We start from the raw sequence: 24,908 nt of genomic DNA, 5'->3' as shown, positions 1-24,908 counted from the left end.
TGAAGGAGGGTAGAAGAGAGTATATTTATGGTCGTTACTTTCCCAAGGCAGCAGGAAGTACAGATGGAGTTAATGGATGGGAGGCTGGTTTCTGTGATGGACTGGGCTGCGTTCACAACTCCAGGCAATTTCTTGCAGTCTTGGGTAGAGCAGTAGCCATACCAATCTGTGATGTGCCCAGGTAGGATGCTTTCTAGTTGGTAAGAGTTGTTGTGACATGCTGAATGTTCTTAGCTTTCGGGGTAAGTAGAGGCGTTGGTGTGTTTTCTAGCGTCAACATGGTTGGACAAGGACAGATCGTTGGTGAGATTTACTCCTGGGAACTTGAAGCTCTCACCCATCTCCACATCAGCCCCATTGATACAGACAGGGGCGTGCCCTCCACTCGCTTCCTGAAGTCAGTGGCCAGCTCCTTTGTTTGGCTGACATCGAGGGAGAGACTGTTGTCTTTACACCATGCCAGTAAACTCTCTATTTCCTTCCTGTACACTGTCTCATTGTTGTTTGAGATCTGACCCACTACGGTGGTGTCATCAGCAAACCTGTAAATGGACATGGAGCTGAAATTGGCTACACAGTCGTGAGTGTGTTAGACGTAGTAAGGGGCTGGGTACGCAGCCTTGCAGGGTGCTGGTATTGAGGATTATTGTGGAGAAGGTGCAGTTGCCTATCCCTGACCGATTGCAGTCTACGGGTCAGGAGGTCGAAGATCCAATTGCTAGGGGAGAGGTGAATACTATGTCTCGGAGTCTGAAGCTGAGTTTGGTTGGAATTATGGTGTTGAATCAAAGCTAAAGTCAATAAATAGAAGTCTGACACAAGTGTCCTTGTTACCCAGAACAGACTCGCGTTGCTGAACCTCTCCTCATTATTAAAGTCCCTCATCTTTGTACCCATCCTCATGAATCTTCCCTACAGTTTGTCCAATGTCTTCACATCCATTTGGAATTCAGGTCTGGGCACAGTGCTCCAGCTGATGCAAAATCAGTTCATTCACTATCTTTACTTTTGGATTCTGTGCCTTTACTTATGGAACCTGGAACTCATGCTGCAAAATCAAGGTTATCATATTTGCCATGATTGCTTATGTATAATTAGATCTTCTTTGAAGTGAGTCCAAATGCTTAACTCCTGTACAGAATCTAAGGTAACTGTACAGTTGGCTGTTTGGTACAGTCACCAGTTAACAGGGCCAGGATCACATCTTTGGAGAGTTATTCTTCACCATTTATTCTTCTAGCCATAAGGCAGAAAACTCTGATGAACCGCAAGTGCGACTGTAAGACAGGCAGTGACGATACTATCTTGGACACTGGGCCCGATTCTACGTGATTTTATGGAGCTTTACTTTAAATGAGCATTTAGATGTTAAGGGCAGCATGGTGCCTCAGTGGTTAGCACTGCTGCCTCACAGCACCAGGGACCCAGATTCGATTCCTGCCTTGGGCGACTGTCTGTGTAGAGTTTGCATATTCTCCCTGTGTCTGCATGGGTTTCCTCCCAAAAACGTGCAGGTCAGGTGAATTGGCCGTGCTAAATTGCCCATAGAATTAAATGCATTAGTCAGAGGGAAATGGGTCTGGGTGGGTTACTCTTAAGAGGGTCAGTGTGGACTTGTTGGGCCGAAGGGCCTGTTTCCACACACTAGGGAATCTATTCTAATCTAAATTCCCTGGAGCGTCAGAGGCTGAGGGGTGGCCTTATAGAGATTTACAAAATTATGAGGGGCATGGATAGGATAAATTGGCAAAGTCTTTTCCCTGGGGTCAGGGAGTCCAGAACTAGACTTTATAAAGCTCTGGTTAGGCCCCATTTGGAGTACTGTGTCCAGTTTTGGCCCCCACACCTCAGGAAGGACATACTGGCACTGGAACGTGTTCAGCGGAGATTCACACAGATGATCCCTGGAATAGTAGGCCTAACATATGAGGAATGGCTGAGGATCCTGGGATTGTATTCATTGGAGTTTAGAAGATTAAGGGGAGACTTAATAGAGACATACAAGATAATACATGGCTTGGAAAGGGTGGACGCTAGCAAATTGTTTCCATTAGACGAGGAGACTAGGACCCGTGGACACAGCCTTAGAATTAGAGGGGGTAAATTCAGAACAGAAATGCAGAGACATTTCTTCAGCCAGAGAGTGGTGGGCCTGTGGAATTCATTGCCGCAGAGTGCAGTGGAGGCCGGGACGCTAAATGTCTTCAAGGCAGAAATTGATAGATTCTTGTTATCTCGGGGAATTAAGGGCTACAGGGAGAATGCGGGTAAGTGGAGTTGAAGTGCCCAGCAGCCATGATCGAATGGCAGAGTGGACTCGATGGGCCGAATGGCCTTACTTCCACTCCTATTGTCTTATGGTCTTATAGACGGCATAGGTTTAGGGTGAGAGGGGAAAGATATAAAAGAGACCTAAGGGGCAACTTTTTCACGCAGAGGGTGGTATGTGTATGGAATGAGCTGCCAGAGGATGTGGTAGAAGCTGGTACAACTGCAACATTTAAGAGGCATTTGGATGGGTATATGAATAGGAAGGGTTTGGAGGGTTATGGGCCGGGTGCTGTCAGGTGGGACTAGATTGGGTTGGGATATCTGGTCGGCATGGAATGGTTGGACCGAAGGGTCTGTTCCACGCTGTATACCTCTATGACTCTCTAAATGTGCATTTGATATGCCAAGCCTCATAAGGCTATAGGCAAAGGGCTAGAAATTGGGATTTAAATAGTTAGGTGCTTGTTTGTCATGATTTGATGGGCTGAAGGGCATTTTTCTAGGCTGTAAACCTCTATGACTCTATAACATTGAGTGCATGAACGTGGATAACATTCCTAGCACAGCAGTGAGAGAGTGCTGCACTTTTGGAGATGCTGCTTTTTGACTGAGACTTGGATCACTCAGTGTTTCCACAGGGAAGAGCACAGGAGGGGATTTTATAGAATCGCCACAGGGTGAAAGCAGGCCATTTGGCCCATCAAGTCCACTCTGACCCTTCAAACAGCAGCCCGTGCGCGCGCACACACACACACACACACACACACACCCCTGCGTTTCCCGTGACTAATCCAGACACTAGACGGCAATTTAGCATGGCTGACCCACCTAACCTGCACATCTTTGCACTGTGGGAGGAAACCGAAGCACTTGGAGGAAACCCACACGGACACATGGAGAATGTGCAAATTCTACACAGACAGTTGCCCGAACGTGGAATTGAACACCTGTCCCTGATACTGTGAGGCAGCAGTGCTAACCACTGAGCCATCAGGCTGCCCAAATGGGACCGGTTCAGTTCAGGAAACCTGGTCGGCATGGACAAGTTGGACTGAAGGGTCTTTTTCCATCCTGTATGCCTCTATGCTATTTGTGGGAGCTGTCTGGAAACAGCTGGCGTGTGTTCTACATTACAACAGTGACTACATTTCAAAGTTATTACATGGGCTATTTCATGGGACATCCTGAGATGATGAAAGGTGCTATATAAAAGCAAGTTTGTGTAAGACTTATTAATGTGCCTTTAATTGGGAAGACTGACTGTGGTAATGGAAGGAAACCTGAAAGGAAATATTAACAGAATTAGGGGAAAATAAGGAAAAGTGCACCAGGAAACAGCTGGCAACAAAATCTAGCCTGGCACTTCAGTGTAATCCTGAGGGAGTGCTGTACAGTCAGCAGTACCATGGCGTTGGAGGTGCTGGACACTGCCCATAGCGAGGGTAACTAATACAAAGACATTGATGAACGTCGTGCCACGTACTCTGGCCCAATTTTATGTCTCTGTCAACACCACAGAAGAATTGGCTTCTCAATTCAGTTGGTTTCCACTGTGTTACTGGCGCACGACAATTAATGAACTTCCCAAAGTAAAACAGAAATTGTGTTTCAAAGCAATGGAATTCTCTGGAAAACTCTTTGGATTGCTTCAACAATGCGAAAAGTGTAATATACATTGTCCATATGGGTTAGGAGCATGAATAGGCCATTGGACCCCTTGTGCCTCCCCTGCCTTTTCATAAAATCAGCTATTCCGACTAATCCCAAGTTCCCATACTCACTTATGCTCAGTAACCTTTCACCCCCTTTCTTAGCAAGAACATATTCAAAATATTCAAAACTCTGCTTCCAACCACTTTTGAGACAAACAGTTCCAAAGACTTATAACCCTCTGAGAGAACAAAACTTATGATGTGTCTCTTTCAAATGTAAATCCTTTTTCAACAACTGACGACATTTCCCTCAATGGGCTATTTGACGGAGAGATGCTGGAAAAACACACAAATGGATAATTTTCCAAGAAAAACCTGAATTTCCTGGATAACACTGCACTACACAGATAAATGTATCGATTTAAGAGTAATTTAAACTTGAACAATTTAGTAAGAACAGAGGATATTGAGTTGTTGTTATTCTCAGGATGTAGCAAATAACTTCAAAAACTATGAGATAGTCGTGTCCTTGTTCATTAAGGTTGGTCTGCAGGTATAACGGGTAATGAAGAAGGCAAATGGAATTTTGTCCTTCATTGGTAAAGGGATTGAGTTTAAAAGCAGGGAGGTTATGCTGCAGCTGTATTGGGTGCTGGCGAGGCCACACTTGGAGTACTGCGTACAGTTTTGGTCTCCTTATTTGAGAAAGGATGTATGGCACATGAGGGGGTGCAGAGGAGGTCCACTAGGTTCCAGAGTTGAGGGAGGTTGGCTTATGAAGAGTGACAGAGTAGACTGGGTTGATAGTCATTGGAATTTAGAAGAATGAGGGGGGATCTTAAAGGAACAGATCAAATTATGAAGGGAATAGATAAGAAAGACATAGAGAGGATGCTTCCACTGGCAGGTGAAACTGGGACAAGAGGGCACAGCCTGAAAATGAGGGGGAGCAGATTTAGGATGGAATAGAGAAGGAACTATGGAATTCCCTGCCCAGTGAAGTAGTTTAAGTTATTTCAGTAAATGTTTTTAAAGATAAAATAGATTTTTTTTTAAACAATAAAGGAATTAAGGTTATGGTGAGAGGGCAAGTAAGTGGAGTTGAGGCCACAAAAAGATCAGCCATGATTTTATTGAATGGTGGAGCAGGCTCATGGGGCCAGATGGCCTACTCCTGCTCCTAGTTCTTATGTTCTGTCTGCTGTTCTTGTCCTTCCAAGATGTAGGGATCGCGAGTTTACAAGGCGAGTTGAGGCAGTACATCCTGTGGCTGCTGCTGCGCAATGGTGGTAAAATATCTGTGTAGCATAGTGTTCTGTGGGAATCTGTGCAAAGCAAGTAAATAGCAACGGAATAGATGTTTAGAATTTGATGTTGGTGAGTGTAGAGTAAATATTGTCCAGGACTCTCTGAAAATTTCCCACAGTTGTTTGAAAGATTTCTTGCAGTCTTTGAACGTATAAACAGAGACCTTGGTTTAAGATCTCGTTTGAAATGCAGCACCTCCAGCAATGCAGCACTCCCTCAATATCATATTGAAATTGTCTGATCATGTCATCAAGTTCTGGGATGTGGGTTTTGAATCTGTTATCTTCTGACTGAGCAGTGAGAGAGCTGCAAACTGAGGCACTTTCAAAGCAGAATAAAAAGCAAACAGGCGTGTGAAGTATGAGCAGGAGAGGACTACTCAGCTCCTTGAGCACTGCTCCACCACTGATCAGACTGCCCCACATTTCTACTTCCCTCCGATAACCTTTTACCCCATCAATTACCATGAATCTATCTACCTCTGCCTTGAAAATATTCAAAGACTTTGTTTCCTCTGTCTTTTCAGGAAGAAAGTTCTACAGACTCTCAATGCTCTGACAGCAAATTCTTCTCACTTCTGTCTGAAGCAGTCAAACAATAACTCACAAACAGAGGAAACCGGGACAGTTGATAATGCCCAAGAGTGGATGCAATTTAAATACAAATAGCACATCATCCGCTGAAAGCAGTTTTTAGTGAGCTCTTTTCCAGTTGGGATGTCCGTGGTGAATTGGGAAATGTTCACTTGGGTCTCGTATTCATGTAATTTGCCGCTATTCAAACCAACTGCTCCTGTGATACAAAAGGAGTAATATTCACTATGAGCTCAGTTTTTAAATTAGAAGCCTCGTAAATTGTTCATGCCAGTTAATTAAAATGAAATATATTCTACTTGGCGCCACACATTCCCCCTTCTGATGCACAACAACGAGGAATGTTCCATATCCCTCGCACATGGGGACTTGCTCCTGGATCCCCTCCCTTCGATAATGAGGAACCTACCAGGACCACAGCACAAATGTTAAACCCGACTCCGCATTTTCTGTCAACTGCATGAGGACAAAATAAAGTGACCTACTTCATATCGTTCGCAACTCATTCAAACTACAGCACAACTTACACGAAAAGCAGCAGGAGTGTGTCTCAAAACAAGTAGATAGTGACAAAGAAAGTGACTGATGAGATGAATCAACTATCTATAATGTGCTGAGCAACAGGAGCCAGAATAAATCATCTGATCACATTCTGCATTTAGCATTTTTGTCCGAATCCAAAGGAATGCACTGTATCGGAATTCTTTATGGTGGAACAAGATTTGTCAGCTGGAATTCTATACAGTGACTGTAAGTTGCAATAACAGAAAGACATAACTGAACAGCAGCCTTGAAGGTAATGAAAAGGCTTGATGTGCCTCAAAGAGAGTATTTGGAGGAAAGCAAAGGCATAAATTCAAGGCAGTTATGAATAAATCTAACAAGAGATTTGGGAGTAAACTCTTTGCCCAGAAAGTGGTTAAAATGTTAATTTTATGGGATGTTGGTATCACTGGCAACATTATCATGTGCCGCCCATCTTTAAATTCAGACTATTTCTGAGGGTAGTTAAGACTCAAGCACATAGCTGTGGGTCCGGAGTCATGAGGAACAGGATAGGTAAGGATATTAATGAATCAGATGGGTTTGCACAATCAACGATCACATCATGGTCACTGTTACTCAGACCAGCTTTTCGTTTCAGATGTATTAACTGATTTTAAGGCCCAGTTGGGTATTGAACCAATGTCATTGAGCATTAGCCCAAGCCTCTGGATGACCGGCCTTACCACGACACCACCACCAACACCACCCAGGACTCACTATAAAGTGAAATCGGTGAAGCGAACAATGCCAATGCATTTAAGTAGAAAGGATGAGGATGGTGTCGACAGGATTCGACAACACAGGTTGGGAGGAGCTCATTTGGAAATAAACGGGGTAACATTCTACAGGAAAAGAGTTTGTGCATCGACTATCTCCACATTGGAAGTGAATGGATTCATTGGCATTCTTTCTAGGGAATGAACAGGATCAGGTCTAGTCCATTGAGATTCCAGACAGAGAGCTGGTCATTGAGATACTATACAAGGAGTGAATGGGTGTGGGTGCTGAGGGGCTTTGGTTCGTTAAGAATCAATGTTCTAATGAGTTTATTGTACAGTAACAGGGATGGTGCATTTTCACAAATAACCAGAATCATTCACAGGGAGACTGCGGGTGGTCTCAACAGTAATAGCTGCTCCATTCTTAAGGAACATCAGAATAAGGAGCAGGATCAGGCCATTCAGTCCCTCCAGGTTGCTCTGCTATTTAATTAGACTGTAGTTAAACTTCTATCTCAATACCATTTTCCTGCATTATCCCCTTAGCTCTTGATGTCTTTGATAAATTTCTAGATATAAATATCTGTCTTGAACATACTCGATGACAGAGTCTCTACTGCCTTCTGGGGTACAGAATGCTATAGATTTGCCACCCTCTGATTCACAGAACCATTAGAGAATAAGGCCACTCGGTCCAACTTGTTTGCACCAGCTTTCTAAGCATTTTAGCTTTGTATCATTCTCCTGTACCCAGCACACGGAGTCTGATTAAATAGTTGTCTAATGCCCTCCTGAATGCCTCAATGGAACATGCCTCCACCACAATTCCAGGCAGTGCATTCCACATCCTAAACACTCACTGAGTGACAAAGTGTTTTCTCTCTTCACATTTGCCTCATTTGCAAAATGCTTTAAAATTGTGCCCTATGTTCCAAAATCCCTTTCTAAGTGGGAACAGCTTCTTCCTCTCAATTCCGTGCAGACCCTCAAAAATTTTATTATTTCCATCAAATCTTCTCATGGCCTTCTCCTCTCCTAGGAGAACAATCACCCCTTCTCCAATCGATCCTCATCCCTGGGACCAGGCTCAGAAACCTCTCATGAATTCCCTCCAATACACTCACATCCTTCCTATAGTGCGGTGTCCAAAACTGTACACAATGCCCCAGCTACGGTCTAACCCGTGTCTTATACAAGTGCATCGTAACTGCTCTGCTCTTGTACTCTACAACCCTATTTATGAAGCTAGAATACTGTGTTAACAGTTCCTTCTACCTGTCCTATCAGCTTTGATGACTTATGTACACAAACAGCCAGACCTGTCTTCTCCTACACACCATTTAGAATGGTAGCATTAAGTTTGTTCTGACACTCCTGGCACTCTGTACTAAAACCCCACCTAATTCTTCTCCACATTGAACTTCATCTGCCATCTATCCGCCCACCTGTCATCTCCTTTGGCGTTCCACTCTGTTTTCCTCACGGTTTACAACTCGCCCAAGTTTTGTGTCAAACTCAAATTTTAAAATTGTCCCCTTCTCAACAAGATCTACATCACGAAAAGAAAGATTTGATCGACACCTGGGGAACTTCATAAAAAAGTTTCTTCCAATCTGAAAATGACTCATTAACTGGATTATCCCACAGTCAGATTTGACAATGGCGACTCTTAATTGCAGTGTGGCTGGGAGCTGTGTTTTGGAACATTGTGGAATCACCATTGCAACAGGCCCTGAAGGAATTGTCCAGGAAACTGAAGATTCCACAAGGCTATTCTCCATTCACCCAGAATACACTGAACATTTCCATTAAAATAAAAAAATTCAGACAGTTCTGATGAAATTAAATAAATTATTACTTAGGAAATGCTAAATGATAAAATCCATGGTCCAATTCCTGAATAACAGACCCTACATATTACTCACACACCCCTATCTAAACTTCCCCAGACCCTGACACTTACCGGGACTCAATTCCTCCTCCCCTCTCCATTTCTGACATTTCCATCTCTCACTCTACTCCTGAGCCCACTTTTCCAGCTGCTGGGAATAGCCCTCTTTACCCTGCTCATTGTCACAACTGGAGAACTGCTCTACTTTTCTGAAGCAGCTCTGATTGCAATCTCTTCTCAAAAATGCACAGCTCTTTCCTTTTGTAAGTATTTATACTGCCACCATTCCTTTCGATCATGATCTATACCTACCCTGAAAGGTTTGTTGTGTGGCACTTTTTGAAGTCCATGCAAGCCTTCTCCTCCCTGCTACCTCTTCAGAAAGCTCCAGTCAGTTAGTGAGACTTGATTGTCCCTCAACAAATCCAAGCTGATTCTTCCAAACCAACCCACACAACAACAGCTCCCCTACAAAGTTCCTCTTTCTTACACAATCTCAGGGTCATGGCCGGATGTTACACAATTACATTAGACTTTTAATGAACCACCAGTAAACAATGAGGTTTCACCAGAAATCCAGAGTCATGGAATGGTTTCTATACGACATAGTTTGGCCCATTCCAAACATGGCCTGAAAATCCAATTCACGAATACAGAGATGTGAGAATCAAAATGGAGCAAAGATTTCAAGGTCAGTCTATCTGTTTGCTGTCTCCACGATAAAAAGCATTACAAACTGTAACCAAAACTTCAGATCAGTCTGTGCTGAAGATTACAATGGTTGAACAGTCGCTTGATAGGCGAAATACTGAATATTTTCGAAAGCAAAGGCATGTTATCAAAACCTTTCGTCTTGCAATCATCAGGACAAATGCAAGAATGGCAAATTTCAAACAATCATAACAATTTATATCATTGAAGAAAAGGATATCAATCACTCGCACGCTGACACTAATTGGTTCACGTTTTGCCACAGAGAAAACAACAGGAAACAAAGGGCCTCACTAAGCTCCTAGTTAATTCAAAAGACCCAAGGCTTGATCATTATTTGTTTGTTTGCAGAGAACAGGCACCTGTGAATGAATATAGGCGCTGCTAGCAAGTTTAAATGAACAATTTTATAAGCTAAATTGAATATTTTAAGTTGGTTGTTAGTGCCAATATTAGCACAATCTGATTGTTCATCAAATGCTGACAAGCTGTGGAATCACATTTAAAAGTAGATGTTTTGATTTGGGTTTTGCAAGTCCAGTTGAAATGTCTAGCACTATAACATCAGTGATGGGCCCAGTGGGATCCTTTTGTTGTGCAGTTTCTGTGATCTAGTGGGTTTGAATTTCACTACCACGGTCTAATCATGTGTGAAAAATGCCATGGGGATTAATCTTAAATTACAATTTGGCCATTTTAAATATACTGCCATTGTTGTTTTCGAAAAACTATAACAATTATGAATAGGATCATCTGTTAATTGTTTGCTTTCAAGGTTGAGAAATACAGGTATATTCAGGGAGTGAAGTATGGGGCAATTCCCCTACACTTGACTGACTTACCCCTATTGTCATTAGACAGCCTTTGAGTATTCATTGGCTAAAGATGGGTCTTCTGCCCCCATTGGAGGGGACAGCCTATCTTTGGTCAGGAAAACAGCTCTTGACCTAGCAGCACCACCAGAAGCAGTAGCCACCACTGGGACTGCAGCCAGTCCTTGAAGACGACGTGCCAGGAATTGGGCTAAAGGTTAACTTAGGGTCTCATGGGGGGAGGGGGGGGCGCAAGTCTGGAAACAACAGGGATGTTGGGGCACGGGGTGAATGAAAAGGCAAGGGGACTGGGGATTAACTTGGGGCCAGAGAGTGCAGATGGACACAGGGTACTGAAAGAGAAGATACACAACCACCCTCTACACCACCGTCCTGTGTTGACACACTCACACCCCAATCCCCTCTCTACCACGGGTACAAACCCAGGAGTAGTGGGAGCTGGCTGCTAAGTAGCCATCAATCGGTGCTGCAATTGGTCCACGAGCTCACCACTTCTCATCACTACTGAATACAATCGACAGCAGTGAATATGCATGGTACCCAATTCTGCACCACACCAGTCATCCTATCTGCTCCCAGGGGATGGCTAAGTGGGCGAGAGTCAATCCAGGAGTTCGGGGCCCACCATGGCCACAAAGGAAGTGAAATATATCCGGAACAAAAATCTAGCAGTGACCCTATAATCACAGAATTGCAGGAGGATCCCATTCAGTTCACTGATGAAAGGATGATTCTTTAGAACTGAGATGAAGAGGAATTACTTCAGCCACAGGATAGTGACTCTGTGGAACTCATTGCCAAATAGGGCTGTGGAGGCCAAGTCATTGAGTGTATTTAAGACAGAGAAAGATAGATTCATAATTGGTAAGTGGATTAAAGGTCATGGGGAGAAGTCAGGAGAATGGGGTTGAGAAATGTATAGGCCACGATCGAAAGGCAGAGTGAAATCGATGGACCGAATTCTACTCCTATATCTTACTATCATATATCCTTTAAAGAAAAGAATCTGCCAACCAAATCAAAAGACTGTCTCTTTCCTACTCTCTGAAGGAAGGCAATCAGTTGACACAAAGCTCGGTCACCCTTCTCAAGGGGCATCAGGGTCAGGGAATAAAAAAACTGCCAGCCTGGCCAAAAACACTCACATTCATGAAGAAATAACAAAGCACTGCCAAAGCAGGTGTGTGGTCAACACTGACGAGGATAATGTGACCAAACAAGTGTGGTTTAGCAAAGGGAGGAATCCAAAACTTAATGAATAATGCTCCAGTATCTATTGCTGATACTTTATGTGGCGAGACCAGAAATTGGTCGCACAGATGACAATGCCCAATTAATACTTGCACATCTTCCCAGTGGCGCCTGATATTAATCCTCAGAGACCAACAGCAGAAATAAGTCAAACTCATCGAGTATCAGACAATTAATCAAATGAAATAGCAAACCTTGCAACGTTCGAATTCTGTACTGTGGTACAAGAGCCTCTGTGGGTTATAATTGAAGAGCCAAACACCGTGTAATATTATGCTAACTGACAGCAAGATTAATTATTGTATATTGTATCATTTAATGACCCTCATGCTACTGAGGAGATGTTCAACAGCAGACACACCGTCCGTTCATTTGATTCCATGGGTGTGTTTAACCCTTTCCCCAAAGAAATCCAAGACTAGTCATTAGCACGATATCACAAAGCCTTTTCCACACAGAAATAGGCCATTCAGCCCAACTGGTCTATTCTGTAACACAAACAGAAATTGCTGGAAAAGCTCAGGAGGTCTGGCAGCATCTGTGGCGAGAAATCAGAGTTAACATTTCGGGTCCAGCGACTCTTCCTCAGAACCTGGTCTGTTCTGGTGCGAGTGCTCAGTTCAATAAGGCAGCTCAACAACACCTCCTCCAGAGAAATTAGAGATGGGCAATAAATGCTGGCCTAGCCACACTATCGCAAACAGAAATGAAACATCATCTTAAATCTCCATCAACTGCTTATAGACTCTCCCTCTGCTAGGAAGAGTGTCTCCCTCTTTACACCATCCAAACCTTTATCATATTGAGAATCTTGATTAAACCCCTCATTCACCTTCTCACCCAGAAGGTGAGCAATCCTAGCCTCTCCTAGCACTTCCACATAAGGGCTGGAAGAAACCTGAAGGAACTGAAAATTGGCTCCTTGTGAACATTTACTGTTAGAAGTTGCTGCACACCTGGTACAGAAGCAGCGCAGACAGTACTCACATGATGGCCCTGACGGACTTCTCAATGTGTGGTGAAGTACATCCCAGAATTTCACCCGGCGACAGCGGCTTACATTGTGGGACACAGACATCGTATTCCGATCGCAGCTCCTGGCTGGTGCACTACAGAAAGAAGGGAGAGAGTCAGGCAGACATTAAAAAAGACAGTGGAAGGCAAACAGGATTTGAGAGCTAGTGAGGGATTAGCCATCGAACGAGAGACAAGTTACAGTCAAACCTCATTAGCCCTTTCCTGCTGGGAGTAGCTGAAAATGGGTCATCAATGCCAATTGCCATAACACCCAGGGACTGCTTCCAGCATTGCACTTGTTATTCCCTAAATTTTACAGCTAATTAGGAAGCAATTCTTTATTTTTCTCGTCACCCTTCAGTAACGCCTCACTTAATGATCATTAAAGTGCGAGAGGATTCTTCTTCAATAAAACTGCTGTTGATAGCGACGCAGGGCATTTTTACGATGTCTTTATATTTAAGGTGCTATCAGCAGACAGGGCTAAAAAAAACTTTAGATTTTCTTTTATTGCCCTTCTCTAATCGCCCTTGAACGGAGTAGCTTGGTCAGGCCATTTCAGGGGATGGTTAAAAGTCAATCACATTGTTGAGTCTGGAATCACATAAAGACCAGAGCAGGTAAAGATGGCAGATTTCCTCCCCTGAAGATTCCTTTCCTAAATTAGGGATGGGTTATGATGACGAGTTGAAGATTGCAATGGCAGGTCAGGAGTGTTCGGGTTTCTGAGCCTCTCTGCTCCCGATCACCAGGGCAGCTGCAGCCTTCTTTCTTTTGTTTTATTTCTTCATTTATGTTTCATATCAAACTTCATCTTAACTTCTTTCTATGGTTACGGTGGATGAAGGCGGTTGTGGCAGGCTGTTGCAACAGCAGCGGTGTGATGGATTCAGTCCATTCCTCCCCGCTATGGTGACAATGTGATGGTTTCAGCGATGGTGATTTGGTGGGTCCAGTCCGTTCCTTCTCATTATGGCGACAATGTGGTAGCTTGGTGATGGTAGTCTGCGGGGTCCAGCCCACAAATCCTTGTGGCTGTGATGAGGTGGAGCCATTGTTGATTTGGTCTGTTCCGCCTTGCCATGGCAGCCTCAGTAATGGCTTTGGCAGCAGCGTCCCAGAGTCCCCTCAGAAACCCAGGTGACATAAAGGGAACATACAAAAGAACAAAGTATCTTACAGCACAGGAACAGGCCCTTCGGCCCTCCAAGCCTGTGCTGATCCAGATCCAGATCCTCTATCTATTTGGGGGTGGCTCAGTAGCTCAGTGATTCGCCCTGCAGCCTCACAGCATCAGGGTTCAATTCCAGCCTCGGGCGACTGTCTGTGTGGAGTTTGCACATTCTCCCTCTGTCTGTGTGGGTTTCCTCCGGGTGCTCCGGTTTCCTCCCACAGTCCAAAGATGTGCAGATCAGGTGAATTAGCCATGCTAAATTGTCCATAGTGTTACGTGTGTTAGTCAGAGGGAAATGAGCCTGGGTGGGTTACTCTTCAGAGGGTCGGTGTGGACTGGTTGGGCTGAAGGGCCTGTTTCCACACTGTAGGGAATCTAATCTAAACCTGCTGCCTATTTTCTAAGGATATGTATCTGTCTAGATACATCTTAAATGATGCTATCATTCCGGCCCCTACCACCTCCACTGGTAACTCACTCCAGGCACTCTACACCGTCTGCATGAAGAACTTTCCACATATATCTCCCCTGAACTTTTCCCCTCTCACTTTGAACTCATGACCCCTAGTAATTGAGTCCCACACTCTGGGAAAAAGTTTCTTGCTATCTACCCTGTCTATACCTCTCATGATTTTGCAAGCTTCAATCAGGTCCCTCCTCAACCACGTTCTTTCCAATGAAAATAATCCTAATCTTCGCACCCTCTCCTCATAGGCAGCACCCTCCATTCCAGGCAACATCCTGGTGAACCTCCTCTGCACAGTCTCCAAAGCATCCACGTCCTTTGGACAATGTGGTGACGAGAAATGTACGCAGTATTCGAAATGTGGCCCAACCAAAGGCCTATACAACTGCAACATGACCCGCCAACTCTTGTACTGGATAACTTTTCCAATGAAGTCAAGCGTGCCGTATGCCTTCTTGACCACTCTACTGACCTGCGATGCCACATTCAGGGAACAATGGACCTGAACACCCAGATCTCTCTGTACATCAATTTTCTCCAGGACATTTCCATTTACTGTGTAGTTCACTCTTGAAGTGCATCTTCCAAAATGCATCACCTTGCATTTGCCCAGATTGAACTCCACCTGCCATTTTTCTGTCCAACTCTCCAATTTATCTATATTCTGCTGTATTCTCTGACAGTCCCCTTCATGATCTGCTACGCCTTAGTGTTTTAGTGACATCTGCAAACTTATTAATGAGACAACCTACACCTTCCTCCAAATCAATTATATATATCACAAACAATAGTGGTCCCAGGCACGGATCCCTGCGGGACACCACTAGTCACAGGTCTCCATTTTGAGAAGTTCCCTTCCACTTCTACTCTCTGTCTCCTGTTGATCAGTCAGTTCTCTATCCATCTAGCTAGAACACCTTAGACCCCATGTAACTTCACCTTCTTCATCAGCCTACCATGGGGAACTTCATCAAATGCCTTACTAAAGTCCATGTATATAACATCTACATCCCTTCCCTCAGCAATCAACTTTGTCACCTCTTCAAAGAATTCTATTGGTTTGTAAAACAAAACCATACTGCCAAAACCATGATAAGCCCATTTTCTTCCAAATGGGTATATATCCTATCCCTTAGTATCTTCTCCAGTAGCCTCCCTACCATTGACGTCAGGTTCACAGGTCTGTAATTACCTGGATTATCCCTGCTACCCTTCTTAAACAAGGGGACAACATCAGCAATTCTCCAGTCCTCTGGGTCATTCCCCGTGTTCAAGGATGCTTCAAAGATATCTGTTAAAGCCCCAACTATGTCCTCTCTCGCTTCCCTCAGTAACTTGGGATAGGTCCCATCCAGACGTGGCGACTTGTCCACCTTCATGCCTTTTAGAATACACAACACTTCCTCCCTCCTTATGCCGCCTTGACCTACAGTAATTAAAGATCTATCCCTTACCTTAATATCGGCCACGTCTCTCTGCTCGGTGAATACCGATGTAAAGTACTCATTAAGAATCTCGCCCATTTTCTCTGACTCCATGCACACCTTTTCTCCTTTGTCCTTGAGTGGGCCAACCCTTTCCCTTCTTACCCTCTTGTTCCTTGTGTATGTATAAAAGATTTTGGGGTTTTCCTTAACCCTGTTCGCGAAGGATATCTCATGACCCCTTTTAGCCCTTTTAATTCCTCATTTCAGATTGGTCCTACATTCCTGACATTCTTCCAAAGCTTTGTTTGTCTTTAGTCGCCTAGACCTTATATACACATCCTTTTTAGTCTTAGCTAATCTCACAATTTCACCTGTCACCCATGGTTCCCGAATCTTGCCATTTCTATCTCTCATTTTCACAAAAACATACTCTCCTGAACTCTAATCAACCTCTCTTTCAAAGCCTCCCACATATCGAATACGGATTTCCCTTCAAACAGCTGTTCCCAATCTACACTCCCCAGCTCCTGCTGAATTTTTGAATAGTTGGCCTTCTGATGAACTTTGTCTTAATTATTTCTTTACATATTTTCTGTAATTAAAATGATGTCAGAGTATGGAGACTTATACACTTTTCACTACATTTTCCTAAATACAAGTGACATTAAAATATTATTCTATTCTAATCAATGATAGTTTCAAAGTCACAATTCTGAGATTAGTTTTCAATTTGACAGGGGGACAAGGGACAATATATGATTTCTAATAATCATAAGTACACACTTACAGGTAGAAGATGTGAACATGTTATATGATTGGATATTATAATCATGCTTACTAGCCTGAAATGTAGACAATGTGAATACAGATGGATAGAGATATTGGTGAATAAATGTGTAACCTTTCGATTGAAAACTTGTTATCTCTAGAAATAGCATAAAAAGTTATTTTATTGTAAGGTTTGCATAAATGAATAAATATTTAAATAAAGAAACCTGAGTCTCATCTGAAAAAGAGGATTAAGGGGTTAAATTCAGGCTTTCAAATTCTAGATTGTATTAACCAAATTTAAATTCCACTAGCTGCAGTGATGGTGATTCATGACCCCAAAACATTAACTGTTGTATGCACATTAAATCAACTATTGGCTGGAGCAGGGAGGCAATGCAGACCTGTGGCCCTTGGGAAAACAGTGTGTTTGGATCATTTCAATAGCCTGGTAAGGTTGGAGATGGTAACGGTTCTGGAACGGTCAGTGTTGGAGATTGCATTAAACTTCCATCAATCTCACATAATCTTAGCTGAGTATCCTGTGTCTTGCTCAAGATTCTAATGGGGTCAAGACCCTGGCTCTGACTCAGTCTCTTTTGGGTTTATTTTTAAGAGTCAACCACATTGCTATGGATCTGGAGTCACATGTTGGCCAGATTGGGTAAGGACTGCAGAAACCCTTCCTGGAACTACACTGGTGAACCTGATAGGTCTTTACAACAACTGACATAAGAGTATAAGAAATAGGAGTGGTAATAGGCCATTCAGCCCCTTAAGCCTGCCCCACCATTCTATAAGATTATGGCTGATCTGCTTCAGGCTTCTTCTTTCGTGCTAGCCCATCATAGCTTTAACTCCCCAATATTTCAGAAATCTATTTCCTTTTTCACTACTTTCAGTGATTTAACCTGCATTACCACCCTAGGTAGAGAATTCCAGACATTTACTACTCTCAGGGAGAAGAAATTCCTTCATATCACAGTTTTAAATGAGTGTTCCCTTATTCTGTAACTATGTCCCCTAGTTGGAAACATCCTCTCAACATCTACCCTGTCAGTCCTCTCAAAATTTTCTTTCAATAAGATCATCCTCGTTCTCCTAGTCTCTACTAAATAAAGGCCTAACATGTTTTGCTGCTCTTGATTAGTGAATCTCTTCATCCCAGGAGTCAGCCGAATGAATCTTGATCTGCCCCCAATACTAGTGCATCTTTTCTTAAATGCAGGGACCAAAAGTGTACAAAGCACATCAGGTATAGCGTCACTAACACAGTTGTTACAAACCTTCCGTTTTTAAAACTCCATCCCCTCACAATAAAGGCCAAAATTTCAGTTGCCTGCTGAACTGCTTGTTGCGTCCACATGTTAACCTTTTGTGTTCTATTCACAAGAACACTCAGGTCCCAGTGTTCTGCACCTTTTCTGGAGTCTTTTCCAATTTACATAATACTTTGCCTTTTGATTCTTCCTGCCTTACACTTTCCTTCATTTTAAACTCCATCTCCTAACTTTTTGCCCACTCACTCAATTTATCCACATCCCATTGTTGTGACCTCAACACAACATGCCCTTTGCCACCCACTTCTGTATCATCAGAAAATGTGGATACATTATATTCTGCCCCCACCTCCAAGTCACAGATAGTAAATAATTGGGTCCCCAGCAATCACCATTGTGACACTCTACTGGTTACATCTTTCCAACCTGAAAAATAGTTCTAATTAATCCTGACTCTCTGTTTTCTGTGTGTGAACCAATCCTCAGTACAGGCCAGAACACTGTGGCCAAACTAGGAGGAGTGTGCAGTAGGTCAGCATCATTGTGAAGCAGACCAGGAAAGTGAAGCTGTATGAAAAAGGCAACAGTGGTGTGAGATAAAAACCAGGGAGCTCCTTCAAACTGTTTTTACCCGTCACAAACTAAGTGTGATAATACAGTTAAACAGATACACGTAGGTATCTCTTCTGTATCTCTTTCGATTGGCTGAATGGCTTAGACAGGAGGTATTATTATAGCTGAAGAGTACAGTTAAGAAATTCACTTTTAAAATACTTAACATCAAAATGAATTAATTAAACAGAACAGAGTTGGGTGGGCAATGATGTATTGCAGCTAAAGTCTGTGGGAGCGTATAGAAGCATGTGTGATCCACAGTGACCTACCATGTCTTGCAGCAAGTGCTGGCTGCTCAAAGAACGTTTGGCTCTGAGTTGATGAACTGGTCTCCGAGCTGTGGATACTGCAACACATCAAGGAGATGGGGAGATACCTGGGCACTGTGTTTCAGCAGGTAGTCACACACACACCCTTTAGGGTAATTACATCAAATGTGATCCATGATCAGGGACAGGAGGGTGTGGCTGTGTGTGAGGCAGGTCCAGAATTTAGCTGAGGAGGAGCCACAGCCAAATCCCTTGTCTAAGAGGGACGAGAATCTTGCTTATGAATGAGGACATAGTGGCAGGGTGGATAAGCAAATTCACTGAAGCACTTGATACTGAGTGCATTTCAGTTGGCAGACAGAAATGTCGTAGTGACAGGGAATGGAAATTGATTCTGTTCTCTGCAGCAAAGACAGAGTCCTACAGGCTGTGTTACCTATCTGGTGCCAGAGTTAAGGACACTACGTCTGGGCTGGAGTGGAATTTGAATGGAGGAGAAGGATCCAGTTATTGTGGTACACGTAGGTACCAATGACAAAGGTAGGGCTAGAAAAGAGATTCTGTTGAGGGATTAAGAGCAGGTTGGAGCTAAATGAAAAGGCAGAACCACAAAATTAAGTAGTGCTGAATGATTATCTGAGCCACATGCAAATTGGCATATGATTTTGGATTTTTAGATTCACTACAGTATGGAATCAGGCCCTTTAGCCCAAGAAGTCCACAGTGACCCTCCGAAGAGTTTCCATTCTTTGGAAGACTAGTGAACATAAACCGAACTGATCCAGTCTTTCTTCATACATCAGTCCTGCCAACCCAGGAATCAGTATGGAAAACCTTCAATACACTCCCGCCATTGCCAGAACATCCTTCCTTGCATAAGGAAATTACAACTATACACAATAACTCCAGGTGTGGTTTCACCAAGGCCTGTACAATTGCAGCAAGACGCTCTTGCTCATGTACTCTGTTATGGACAAGGCCAGACCACTCAAACCATTCCTGAGCAAGCAACCCAGACCATAACTTTGCAATTGTTTCGGTCAGTGAACAGTGAAAATTAACTGGAGTAAGCTAGCTAGGTTCGCTACTAGGTTTTAAAACAGACAGAAATTTATTCACAAAATTACACAATGAAACACAAAGAACAGAATAAAGAATCCCTACAGAACTCAGTCTATCTAAACTAGAGCTTAAAAATGTGTTGCTGGAAAAGCGCAGCAGGTCAGGCAGCATCAAAGGAACAGGAGAATCGACGTTTCGGGCATAAGCCATTCTTTGATGCTGCCTGACCCGCTGCCCTGTTCCAGCAAAACATTTTTAAGCTCTGATCTCCAGCATCTGCAGTCCTCACTTTCTCCAATCTAAACTAGACCTAATTATGCTGTTCCGAATATACACAACAGTCCCAATAAGTAAACCCTTTTGAAGAACAGTATAAAAAATGGGACTGATGCTTACAGGTTGAAGTTAGAAGGACAGTAAGAGAAAAAGCCTGTTCACACAGTCCACTGCTGAACTTCCCAACTCTCTCTGGACTGAATTAAACTGCTCAGCTAGAGAGCTGACCACTTCCCTTTCATTCTACAGGTCACTTCTAAAACATGACCGCTTTGGCCTGAAGTCTTATCTGTTTACATATAAACAAAAGGCCTCTCAAAATCCTTTTCATCTCTGTACCAAATCAGTCTGATCGGAGCCCAGCCAGGTTTATTACCCCTCTGAAAAAAATCAAGGACAGAGTCTCCCTGAGCCAAGGAACAGCTTTTAGAAAAATAAAGGACTAGCTCTGTGACAACTCAAATCCTCTCGCTATGAAGGCCAACATTCCATTTGATTTCATCACCACCAGGATCTCCAACATCTGCAGTCCTCACCTTCTCCTTGCTGTACCTCCAGGCTGAACTTCAGAGTTGGTCGTTGACTAGAATTTTTTCTTAGCTCCATCCAGAAATCAAAATCCCTCTCCCCTGAGTCATTTATCCAGTCACGTGACCACTCTCTCATTCTTCCTGTTTCTATACTCAGCAGCCTGTGGGACTAAGAGTGATCCTGAGGTTTCTCCTTGAGAGGCCTACATTTCAGTCTCCCACCTAGCTCCCTAATTTTTACTTTCAGGATCTCATCTCTGTTTCTACCTATACCTTTGATGTCACCATGGGCCACAATCCTTCTTTACCCAGCCTCAAAGAACTGTCCTGTTATCACTCTGTGCCTGTAGACCAGGAAGGTAACATACTGGAGCCATGTCTATAGCCTCAGAAATGCCTGTCCCTGCCCGTTTGCACATCTACTGAATCATTGATCACAAGTGCCCTTTTATTCTTCTCCTGCCTCAACTTGGCATTAAACCACTTGTGGTGCCACAAGCTTAGCTCTCGCCACATTTCTCTGACAAACCATTGCCCTCACCTGTATCCAAAAAGAAAACCAGCCATTAGGTGAGTTGGATTTCAGAAACTCCTGCACTACCTGCCTGCCTGCCTTTCTAAGACTGAGAAGCAATTGCCCATTCCCACTCTAAACCACAACATCCTAAAGGTTATCCTCAAACAAGATCAATACCTTGTGATGAAGCATGTGTGCACATGGAGGCATGCAGACAGAGATGCTTGTGCAAGGATGTCTGTGTAAGTAGGTGTGCACACAAGAAAGTATGCAACCATGGATGTGTGTATGTGTTTGCAAGGTTCTGTGTGCGCGAAAATGTGTGTGCATTGAAATACGTGTGCATGCAAACAGGTGAATATGCAAGGATGTGTTCATGCAAGGTGGTGGATGTAGAAGCATGTCTGTGTGCAAGGAGGTGTGCATACAAGGAAGTAGGTGTGCAGAGAAGCAGGTCTGCGCATACACATGGGGCTGTGTGGGTGTGTGTGGGGTTATCTGTGCTGCATGTGAGGCTGTGCCTGTGTCGGGGTGTGGAGGGGTCTGTGCTGGGTGGGGGGATGTGGAGGTGTCTGTGCTGGGTGTGGGAGTGTGGGGGCGTCAGTGCTGGGTGTGGGAGTGTAGAGGTGTCTGTGCTGGGTGTGCAGATGTAGGGGTGTCTGTGCTGGGTGTGGGCATACCTGTGCTGGGTGTGGGGGTACCTGTGCTGGGTATGGGCTGTAGGGGTGTCTGTGCTGGGTGTGCGGGTGTAGAGGTGTCTGTGCTGGATGTGGGGGTACCTGTGCTGGGTGTGGGGTGTCAGTGCTGGGTGTGGGGGTACCTGTGCTGGGTGTGGGGGTTTGGGAGTGTCTGTGCTGGGTTTGGGAGTGTGGAGGCATCTGTGCTGGGTGTGAAGGTGCCTGTGTTGGGTGTAGGGGTGTCAGTGCTGGGTGTGGGGGTGTTGGTGTGCCTGTGCTGGGTGTGGGGGGGTGCAGGTGTCTGTGCTGGGTGTGAAGGTGCCTGTGTTGGGTGTAGGGGTGTCAGTGCTGGGTGTGGGGGTGTCGGTGTGCCTGTGCTGGGTGTCGGGGGTTGCAGGTGTCTGTGCTGGGTGTGAAGGTGCCTGTGTTGGGTGTAGGGGTGTCAGTGCTGGGTGTGGGGGTGTCGGTGTGCCTGTGCTGGGTGTGGGGGGGTGCAGGTGTCTGTGCTGGGTGTGAAGGTGCCTGTGTTGGGTGTAGGGGTGTCAGTGCTGGGTGTGGGGGTGTCGGTGTGCCTGTGCTGGGTGTCGGGGGGTGCAGGTGCCTGTGCTGTGTGTGGGGGGGGGAGGGCAGGTGCCTGTGCTGGGTGTGAAGGTGCCTGTGTTGGGTGTAGGGGTGTCAGTGCTGGGTGTGGGGGTGTTGGTGTGCCTGTGCTGGGTGTGGGGGGGTGCAGGTGTCTGTGCTGGGTGTGAAGGTGCCTGTGTTGGGTGTAGGGGTGTCAGTGCTGGGTGTGGGGGTGTCGGTGTGCCTGTGCTGGGTGTCGGGGGGTGCAGGTGTCTGTGCTGGGTGTGAAGGTGCCTGTGTTGGGTGTAGGGGTGTCAGTGCTGGGTGTGGGGGTGTCGGTGTGCCTGTGCTGGGTGTCGGGGGGTGCAGGTGTCTGTGCTGGGTGGTGCAGGTGCCTGTGCTGGGTGTGGAGGTGTCTGTGTTGGGTGTGGGGGTGTCAGTGCTGGGTGTGGGGGTGTGGCTGTGCCTGTGCTGGATGTGGAGATGTGGGGGTGTCTGTGCTAGGTGTGGAGATGTGGGGGTGTCTGTGCTTAGTGTGGGGTTGTCTGTGCTGGGTGTGGGGGTGTCTGTGCTGGGTGTGGGGGTGTTGGGGTGTCTGTGCTGGGTGTTGGGGTGTCTGTGCTGGGTGTGGGCGTGTTGGGGTGTCTGTGCTGGGTGTGAGTGTGTGGGGGTGTCTGTGCTGGGTGTGTTGGGGTGTCTGTGCTGGGTGTGGAGATGTGGGGGTGTCTGTGCTGGGTGTGGGTGTGTTGGGGTGTCTGTGCTGGGTGTGGGGGTATCTGTGCTGGGTGTGTTGGGGTGTCTGTGCTGGGTGTGGGGGTATTGGGGTGTCTGTGCTAGGTGTGGAGATGTGGGGGTGTCTGTGCTTGGTGTGGGGTTGTCTGTGCTGGGTGTGGGGGTGTCTGTGCTGGGTGTGGGGGTGTTGGGGTGTCTGAGCTGGGTGTAGGGGTGTTGGGGTGTCTGTGCTGGGTGTTGGGGTGTCTGTGCTGGGTGTGGGCGTGTTGGGGTGTCTGTGCTGGGTGTGAGTGTGTGGGGGTGTCTGTGCTGGGTGTGTGGGGGTGTCTGTGCTGGGTGTGGAGATGTGGGGGTGTCTGTGCTGGGTGTGGGTGTGTTGGGGTGTCTGTGCTGGGTGTGGGGATATCTGTGCTGGGTGTGTTGGGGTGTCTGTGCTGGGTGTGGGTGTGTTGGGGTGTCTGTGCTGGGTGTGTTGGGGTGTCTGTGCTGGGTGTGTTGGGGTGTCTGTGCTGGGTGTGTTGGGGTGTCTGTGCTGGCTGTGTTGGGGTGTGGGTGTGCCTGTGCTGGATGTGGAGATGTGGGGGTGTCTGTGCTGGGTGTGGGGCTGTCTGTGCTGGGTGTGGGTGTGCCTGTGCTGGATGTGGAGATGTGGGGGTGTCTGTGCTGGGTGTGGGGGTGTCTGTGCTGGGTGTGGGGGTGTCTGTGCTGGGTGTGGGGGTGTCTGTGCTGGGTGTGGAGATGTGGGGGTGTCTGTGCTGGGTGTGGAGATGTGGGGGTGTGTGCTGGGTGTGGAGATGTGGGGGTGTCTGTGCTGGGTGTGGGGGTGTTGGAGTGTCTGTGCTGGGTGTGGGGGTATTGGTGTGTCTGTGCTGGGTGTGGAGATGTGGGGGTGTCTGTGCTTGGTGTGGGGTTGTCTGTGCTGGGTGTGGGGGTGTCTGTGCTGGGTGTGGGGGTGTTGGGGTGTCTTTGCTGGGTGTTGGGGTGTCTTTGCTGGGTGTTGGGGTGTCTGTGCTGGGTGTTGGGGTGTCTGTGCTGGGTGTTGGGGTGTCTGTGCTGGGTGTGGGCGTGTTGGGGTGTCTGTGCTGGGTGTGGGCGTGTTGGGGTGTCTGTGCTGGGTGTGGGTGTGTGGGGGTGTCTGTGCTGGGTGTGTGGGGGTGTCTGTGCTGGGTGTGGGGATATCTGTGCTGGGTGTGTTGGGGTGTCTGTGCTGGGTGTGTTGGGGTGTCTGTGCTGGGTGTGTTGGGGTGTCTGTGCTGGGTGTGTTGGGGTGTCTGTGCTGGGTGTGTTGGGGTGTGGGTGTGCCTGTGCTGGATGTGGAGATGTGGGGGTGTCTGTGCTGGGTGTGGGGGTGTCTGTGCTGGATGTGGAGATGTGGGGGTGTCTGTGCTGGGTGTGGGGGTGTCTGTGCTGGATGTGGAGATGTGGGGGTGTCTGTGCTGGGTGTGGAGATGTGGGGGTGTCTGTGCTGGGTGTGGAGATGTGGGGGTGTCTGTGCTGGGTGTGGGGGTGTCTGTGCTGGATGTGGAGATGTGGGGGTGTCTGTGCTGGGTGTGGGTGTGTTGGGGTGTCTGTGCTGGGTGTGGGGATATCTGTGCTGGGTGTGTTGGGGTGTCTGTGCTGGGTGTGGGTGTGTTGGGGTGTCTGTGCTGGGTGTGGGGGTGTCTGTGCTGGATGTGGAGATGTGGGGGTGTCTGTGCTGGGTGTGTTGGGGTGTCTGTGCTGGGTGTGTTGGGGTGTCTGTGCTGGGTGTGTTGGGGTGTCT

At 46.0% G+C, this 24,908-nt stretch overlaps 1 protein-coding gene across 2 annotated transcripts in view; it reads right to left on the bottom strand.

Annotated features, from left to right (window-relative positions):
* dph1 (diphthamide biosynthesis 1) overlaps positions 1–24,908 on the bottom strand; it is a 600,464-nt gene that overhangs the window by 248,536 nt on the left and 327,020 nt on the right. For both annotated transcript variants that reach the window (XM_072589988.1, XM_072589987.1), the window contains exon 6: positions 12,763–12,884. In XM_072589988.1, coding sequence (XP_072446089.1) covers positions 12,763–12,884 — 122 coding nt within the window. The remainder of the gene's footprint in view (positions 1–12,762; positions 12,885–24,908) is intronic.

The sequence above is a fragment of the Chiloscyllium punctatum genome, chromosome 19 (genome assembly GCF_047496795.1).
Source record: "Chiloscyllium punctatum isolate Juve2018m chromosome 19, sChiPun1.3, whole genome shotgun sequence".
NCBI classification, from domain to species: domain Eukaryota; kingdom Metazoa; phylum Chordata; class Chondrichthyes; order Orectolobiformes; family Hemiscylliidae; genus Chiloscyllium; species Chiloscyllium punctatum.
The sequence above is the reverse complement of the archived record's forward strand: the minus strand, read 5'-3'. Positions and strand labels throughout refer to the sequence as shown.